At 48.1% G+C, this 8,325-nt stretch overlaps 1 protein-coding gene across 1 annotated transcript; it reads right to left on the reverse strand.

The window, feature by feature from the left end:
* Window positions 1-2,216: 2,216 nt before the first annotated feature.
* LOC118507933 (glycine-rich cell wall structural protein 1.8-like) lies at window positions 2,217-3,959 on the reverse strand. The gene is made up of 2 exons (XM_036047237.1): window positions 3,875-3,959; window positions 2,217-3,799 (listed from the first exon to the last, which is right to left on the reverse strand). The coding sequence occupies exons 1-2, from the start codon at window positions 3,878-3,880 to the stop codon at window positions 2,414-2,416; spliced, it is 1,392 nt and encodes a 463-aa protein (XP_035903130.1). The 5' UTR covers window positions 3,881-3,959; the 3' UTR covers window positions 2,217-2,413.
* Window positions 3,960-8,325: the final 4,366 nt, after the last annotated feature.

The following is an 8,325-nucleotide window of genomic DNA, read 5'->3' on the forward strand; positions in this document are numbered from 1 at the left end:
TCATAATTGCGAAAAGGTTAGGCTGAGGCTTTGGGTGGCTGAGACCTCTTAGTGCACTGCCAACGATCAGATATAACTTGGGCGTCTTCCATGTAAGGTACGTCACCTTATGCTCCATGGTTCATGAGCCACAAGTTCCAGAGTTGTCCTGGGAGGCTTATGATCTAAGCCATGGAAGCAGTAGAAGGTCAAGGGCGAAGACTATCTTGAAGATTGTTCTGGGAAAATTTGATAACCCTGATTTAACCTCACAATGTCTTCCAATATTTAAAGAATTCAATGCAGCGAGATGCAATATTGTACCTTCACACCATCAACGAAAGAATCAGGTCACTGGTACATTCGAGCTAATTAAGCTGGCAACTCCTTTAACGAACTGTTATGACGAATTAGGCAACATTGCCGGCTCGGGCCATTTTCATTATGCTGGCAGTTTGCTCTGGGACTCGCTCATGCACTGCAATAATCAGCGACCGGAAATCGGAAACGAAAACACGCCGTCGTTTTCACCGCACGGCATGTGATTCGTTATTAGGCTTCGTTTCCTGTTGAATGCATTTCGTGCATCCGTCTCACGTAGCTGCATGTGGGTGGTTGGCTGGATGCATGTAAAAGCAGCCATTTTGCTCTCACCCTTCCCTTCCACTGACACACACACATCTTCGTCAGACCCGGATATTAGAGTGCTAAATAAGGATGTGACCTTTACGGTGTGTGCCTGCATGGAAACTGGTGTGAACTCCGCGCATTTGAGATCGTCCTTGGGGAGTTGTAAATTGTGCGCTGGTTGGAAGTGTTTGTTGCCGTTCGAGGAAACAGAACACATCAAAAGAGAAAAACAAGGCAACAAACAATCTCCATGACCCTGGGCAAACAATGCGCTGCACTCGTTCGCGTGGTAGAAATCTGAATCCAGCCGCTCGGCCAAGCGTCAACTGCAACCGGAGACGGATGTTGTACGCCGGACACAGCTGCCTGCTCGTTCAGCGCCATCGCCCGATGTACGACGGTTCGTTTCGTATCGCCTAGCGCCTTCGATATTGGAGATGAATACGCCTTCCCGAAACCTCCCGATCTCCCGGGGGGTTTTTCAATGTTTCCGTTTTTTCCTCATTCAAAACCTAGGGTAAACAGTCGGGCGACACGTGTTGAAAATAGCGACTACTAATTTAGCCCTAACAATCCTTCTTCACCCGAACCTGATCGCAGACAGATGAAGTTGAAACAACACGTCAAGGAACGGAATGAAGAAAGAAAAAAAAAGGAAAATCAGGGCCCGCTAAGGGCTTTCGTCTTCCGATGGTGATGTTTATTTTTGTTTCGGTAATCGACCATCCAACCCGGCGCAAACCCCTTTCGGCACGTCATTTTTATTAATTAGCTGCCGAGTGAAAAATCGACCTGCGCGGTAAAGTAATCCGATTCCATCCGAATGGGCGGATGAGCAAACGCACTCGGATGGATTGATGGGTTTGACGGTTCGTAAACGAACCTAAGAGAGGGCTTCCGCTTACAGCCGAGATCCAATATTGCTATTCCAATATTCAACTTCTAACGCGAAAAGGGGTAGTAAACAGTGCGGCACACATGAAACACGGTTCGATACTGATGTCACGAACAAACCCCTCCACGGAGGGGCCATAGGAGTTAAGTGGATAATGTGCTGCGAGAGATTATGACAATGATATGCAGCCGTTTGCTCGCTGCGAAAAGGTTTCGTATTTCGTGTGGATGCTTCATTTCGTTTTCCGTTTCAAAATAGTCACAAGCATCCTAAGGGCACGAAATGCAACGGAATTCTGAGACGCGCTTGGGCGATGTTGAGACCTCCAAGGACCGTTGCTTGTGGCAAAGACATTAAAAAGGATAGGGTTTTTATTTGAATGGTTTGTTATCACGGTGTGAAAAAATGTGAGCACTGAGGGATCACTGAGTGAGTTATTACGTTTATGGGTTTTCTAGGAAAACATGGAATGCATTAATAGAACAGACCTCACGAGGAGATTAAGACCATCTGCTTGTTGTGAGGCGGTGAAAGAAAAAACGTGTTTGAACCCTGGTTGTACCTTGTTTGTCAAGTCTTAGGTGATCTTTGAGTAAAGATCGCGGGAATCGAACCAAAAAACTGATTAATTGCTCAAACAAATTGCTGGGACATGCAGGATTCTTCTACGATATCCTTGAGGACACAACTCAGATATTGAAGTACAGCAAAATTAAGTTGTAAGATTTGTTTACGTTTATTGTGGTTCAGTCAATTTGATTACGAATTTAAAGGTGATCTTCAAAAAATCCAATACGAAATTGTATTGCGAAGCTGTAACTAGTAAGCTTAAGCCTATTCTAAAAACAGTGTGTAGTTGTCTATCGAAGAACAACAGCCAAGCAGTGCACTAGTTGCACACGAGGACGCCTAATCATGGTGCTCCTTCTTAACATTCACCCACACCTTCACCGGCACGTGCTTGTGCACAATGTATGGCTTCTCGACCTTGTACGGGACGGGCTTTTCAATCTTCACCGGCACCGGCTTCTCCACCTTCACGATCTCCTTCTTATGGACCTCAACCTTGTGCGGCACCTTAACCTCGTACGGTTTGTCCACGTGGATGATCTCGTGCTTCTCCACCACAACCGGGAACTTCTTCTCCACCACGATCGGGACGACCTTCTCCGAGTGCACCGTGTACGGGACCTTGATCGGGACGAGCACCTTCTTCTCGACCGTCACCTTGTACGGCACCGGGACGCGTTCCGTGACGGTGATGTACTTGATCTTCGGTTCCTTGTGCTCCTTGTGCTCCTTGTGATCATCCTCGTGCTCGTAGGTAGCATCCAGATGGAGTTCCTTGATGGGTTGTTCCTTGTCGCCCCCGTGATGATGTCCGTGATGATCGTCATGTCCACCGAACCCGTGATGATCTCCACCGTACGAGTATCCTTCGTGTCCTCCAAATCCGTGGTTATCGCCGTGGGTGAACGCTTGATGTGTTCCCGCATCACCATGACCACCGAAGGATTCATGATCGCCGAACGATTCGTGTGCGCCGAGAGCGGCATGTCCTCCGAGATCGCCGTGTCCTCCGAATCCACCGTGTCCTCCGTGACCTCCGGCATCGCCGTGTCCTCCCAGACCACCGTGGCTACCATGGCCTCCCAGATCACCGTGTCCTCCGAAGCTGGCGTGTCCTCCGAAGCTAGCATGTCCACCCAGGTCACCGTGACTTCCGTGTCCTTCAAAGCCACCATGTCCTCCTAGACCCCCATGACTTCCGTGACCTCCATGTCCTGCCAGATCACCGTGCCCTTCAAAGCCACCATGTCCGCCGAGTCCTTCGTGTCCTGCCAGCTCTTGATGTCCTCCAAAGCCGTGCTGTCCTTCAAACCCGTGCGAATCACCAAATCCGTGATGCTCTCCTCCTTGACCGCCGAAGCCGCCATGTTTGCCATCCGATCCTCCATGTTCTCCTCCATGGTGGAACTGTTCGCCAAACTTGTGCTCGTCCCCAAGCTGACCGTAGTGTCCGAAGGCTTCCAGTGGCTTCCAGCTGTGGTAGTCCTCCTGGTTCGACTCGTAATGACCCAGTCCCTGTGTTGTGGCATGTCCGTGTTCGTTCTTGCCACCCGACTCACCGCCTCCGAGCCCCGCGTGTCCGTCGGATCTTGCAGAGAACTGAGGATGCATCGGGAAGAACTGGCCCCAAACGCTGCGCTTCTCCACTACTTTACTCGCACCGGAGTCAGTAGCAGTGGAAGCACCGGCCACTACCGCCACCACGAAGGGAACAATGTAGAAGAGCTGCAAAGGATAACAAGAGCACACTTCTAAGTATCTGCGTATTGCTGAACAACTGACTGCCCGAATGCTGGTTACCTTCATCTTTCCAAGCTGTATACCTATTCACTGGAAAGCACAAACTAAACTGATGCCTTCTGTACCGTCGGCGGCGCATTTTATAATACAACCACTGCACTCAACAGCACTGCTTCCCACTCCCAGCTGCAGTGTAAGCCGCGAATCGCGATGCCTCATTTGTCATTTGGAATGGTAAAGTAAACCGGGAAGTGAGGTTAATTCGAATCACATTCGCATTCGCCAAAGCCCCAGCCGAAAATTCGTCCAGCTGCGTTAGTTTCGGGTGTGTTAGTCGGGGTTTTTCCATCCGCAGCTTTTCACTCCCGTTTTTTCGTTTGTTTTGTGGTGCATTTGTCTTCGCGGCGCAGTCGTAAGCTGCAGCAGCCAGGGATCGCAAAATAGAAATTGGCCAAAAGGTCTGGGTTTGTGAGCCACCGGTAAAACCAAATGAAATTTAGTCAATTTCATACGTAAATGTAACAGGCGGTTGGAAAGGGGTGGAAGCCGAACGGGACACAAAACCCCATTAGTGGAAATTAGACCAGGGTGAAAGGGAAATCGACCGTCGCGCATTAGGAGAAATGCGAGTTCTTCCAACGGATCGCGTTCGGTCGGGGCGTTTGTTTGAACAGATCGTTTTGAGCTGGATCGGCTTACTAACACACATTGCGTAAGGCTGTGCATTGTGCTCTGGATGGTGGCGATGGTGATGATGATGATGATGATGATGATCGTGATGCGGTACATGTCAATGCTTTCTTTCGGGTGTGAGGTTTTGCGTAACACCCAAGGTATATGGATATAGAAGGTAGAGTTGTTTAGAGCAAATTGACATTTCTCGACCTGACATAACAGTTCCGAGGTGATCGAGGGGAAGGGTATTGAGAAGAGTGATGGCAGCGTCGGAGGAGGCGCCGGTGGTGGTATCGCTTGCGATTTTTTGACGAAAAATGCAACCAAATATCGTCAATCTTCTGTGGAACAACATTTGATATGCGAAGATGACCCATAAATTAGCGATATTGCTCAAGGGATTGAGAATCGAGGCTGTTTGTTCATGTTTGTTGCCCATACCATATGTTTTTGAAAACAAACTCTGACATAACTCGACTAAAATGTCGCCCTGTCAAATCGATAAAAATCCACCTTCTAAATACATACACCTTGCGTAACACCAAACAAGGGTATGTCAAATGAAGTTAGGTGCCATGAATATTATTTGATGCTTATGATCTAACGTCATCTTCCGTGACAAACATGATTTAATTTTCTAGGGTGACTGTGAAGTTGGTACGGGGTGCCAAAGCTAAACAGGTGACGTAAATTGCAGACAAAAGTACCAACGAAATCTATTATATCGTATGGATGCCAATAACTTAAGTCTCTACCCGTTGGGGCGATGCTCTGGACATCCAGATTGAGGTTTCTCCTGAATAATGCTTATCTTGTCCAGGACACCTATCTCATATTGGCTCTCGGCACGCTGGACATTATCAAGTCGTTAGTTTTCTTCGCCAGTTCTCACTGCCTTGCGATCAGAAACTATCCTCTAGTTGATCTTAACGATTTACTCCAGAAGAGAGCAAGAGTTCCAATGTTTGACTCGACTATTACTAATGGTCCCAAAATATCTATGACTCCATCAGTCGCGGATAGAGCTGTTATATAAATGAAAAATTGTCTAAGTTTGCACTATTTATAATAATCAACAGTCAAGAAATCAAGAGACAATACCCCATAAACCCGGAAGTGACTGTCCTAATTTAGAGGAATCCGAGAACTTCATCTTCATATATCAGCGACTCATATCCATCAATACATAATATCTTATTTAACATCCAACGTCCATTCGTCCCTTCCCAAACATCATCTCGCACCAGGAAAACACCTTTAATGTCTGTCTAGATTACAGGCGCCACTGACCATCGTGCCGCCAGAAAGGAAGAACTCATAACGCATAAGGAACTTATGCGAATGGTTGAGAATGCTTCTACCTAACCAACGCCGGCCGCTGTTTGCCAATGTCTTTAAGGTTGCACTGGTTGGCAAATATTGACCGATGCCCGCTGCGCTGCTGTGCCTATTTAGCCTGCCGTGTCCTGGTTCCCCGGACGAACCATCGACCAAACCCTCGACCAAACCCCTATCAGCCCTGTTCGCATACATCAATAATGTACCGAAATGCTCCGGAATTGGCTTTTCCTCGACGCCATTGATTGACTTCCGGCGGTGGCGGTAATCTTTCGTCATCGCATCGCCGGAATTAGCGTCTGCAAATCGATCGGGATAAATAGCGCCAATATTGGTCGAGCTTGCGAACCTGCCGAACGCAGCACGCGACGGGTGAGAGGTTTGATGCTGCTCCAGTTTCCCATGCCGGGGCAGTTCGGGGTTTTGGAGACGTGTTAATTAATTTCTAATTTCCATAAGCGAATTATCCTTTTAACATAATTACCGGGACATTATAGGCACGGGGCAAACGCAACACGCTCCAACACGCCATCGTCGAATCGAGTGCGTGCCATTGAAAGCTGGAATCCGATCCTCCGATGTCCTGTGTCTGGCTGACCTTACCCGGTGGGGTTTCGGACAGGAGGTGAGGCTGTGTGGGTAAACATGATGCGCACGGTCGATGCTACATAATCAGGCTATTGGCAGGCCCGGGCTTTGAATTGGATTTGATCGGCAGGATTCATTCATCAAACATTCAAACGAACGTTCGCTGCAGTGCAGTTCGCTTTTGAATGCGTTCCTGATGCATTTTCGCGTGAAGTGAGCGTTGAATTGATGAGCCTGTGTGTTTGCGTGTTTGTCTCACAATTTAACTGATTCAAGGAATTGGACGTGCCAATTGGATAAGACTTCCTGGAAATGGAGCTGTTTGCTCCAGATTAAAGGAAAATTATGTTTATTCCACTGTTGACTCTTATTCCGCAAATTTATACTGCTGATTTCTTATAGCCTTTCGACTGAAATTCACATAGCTTGATAACAACTAGCTAAGAATTGTAATAAACAATTAAGAAGCAATAAATCTAAGTAAATCAATACTTCCATCTGGCTCTCGAGAAACACCTCCAACGATAAAACCTTTCAGCAATAATGAAAACATCACACCACATTAGGGCATTCGAACCTCCCGAGGATCTCCCCATTAAAACTGCCCAACCCCTTTGCTGGAGGGCCCGAATAAATCATTCGCTATCTTAATTAAGCTCACTGCTAGTTAATTTTCTGCTCGCAACTCGCACACATTGGCACGGTACTAATTATGCTTCTGGAGTTGCACTGAAGTTCCAGTGCCCAGTCGTGCATCCGGCTGGCTTCGGGGTGCATTTCGTCCCGGGGCTAGGGCTAGGGTTCACCAACCAATTCGCCGATAAAATATTTATTCAATTAAGCTTTTAAGGCTATGACACTATGTATGCAAAATGTACCATAAATCATTGAACACTTTTAAAACGCTTCCGAACGCTTCCAGCCGGCCAGCACCAGCTTTCGACTGCCCGGAACAGGCAGCACCAGCATTCCATTTCCATATAAAGCTTAATCGGGGTGTCTGCGAGGCTGGTACGGGGCGCCTGCTCGAGCCGAAACCCAATCCGAAATAGATCCACCGTTCTAAAGGTCTGTGTTTCCTCTTAATTATTAAGATTAAGTGAGGCTCGGCAACTTTTCGGCCCCGGCTAGCCTGTCGATGAGCGATGGCCATAAACGGTGCACGACCGAGCGCGCCCAATGTGGTTTTCTGGATCAAAGCGCCCAGCATCGGTGCCTATCGCTCGGACCAGGCATTCGCTCATTCGCCACGGTCCAAACGGTTGGCCTGTAGGAAGTTCTAACTCGCTTAATCGAACCTCACAAAATCCCCAAAACCAACGTGGAACGTTCGTAACAAAGCAATGTAACAATTGAAGCGAAGGGATCAGTGGGTTTTTACTGTGGGCCAAGAGGTTTGCTGAAAGAGATTTTTCCGTTAATTAAAACATCAAAAATATCTGATGACCGTTACGAACCAATTATCACTGCCGTCGACCTGGGCAGACTGGGGCGCCTCGGTCAGCTCGGGCTTGTGGCTTGAGACTGAGAACGGGCTCGCACAACTCCACCGAGGCTCGGAAGCCGTAGCCGTGGAGCGTGCAGACTGAGATGTTTATTTTGTGTGTTGTTGGGCTTTGGTAGTTATGCTTCAATTTCGTACAGGTCATGCTTACCCGAAACGTAGTAGAACCCTTTTCGGTACGGTGTCCGTATCGCTTCACCATGCAAGCAATCGTCGGTGTGCCTAGCCCGCTTGCCACGGGACCTCAACAAGACCCGATGAAGATGTGATACACTTTGTAATTATCTGGTCCCGAGCTGCTAGACCACGCCAAACTGAGTGCCACGAGGGAGAATCGGGGGCGCGAGACAGCGATCTGATCTGATCAAGCGTGACCGGGCAAATCCCTTTTCCGCGATCGTACCGC

This window comes from Anopheles stephensi, chromosome 2, assembly GCF_013141755.1.
Source record: "Anopheles stephensi strain Indian chromosome 2, UCI_ANSTEP_V1.0, whole genome shotgun sequence".
Taxonomy (NCBI): Eukaryota; Metazoa; Arthropoda; class Insecta; order Diptera; family Culicidae; genus Anopheles; species Anopheles stephensi.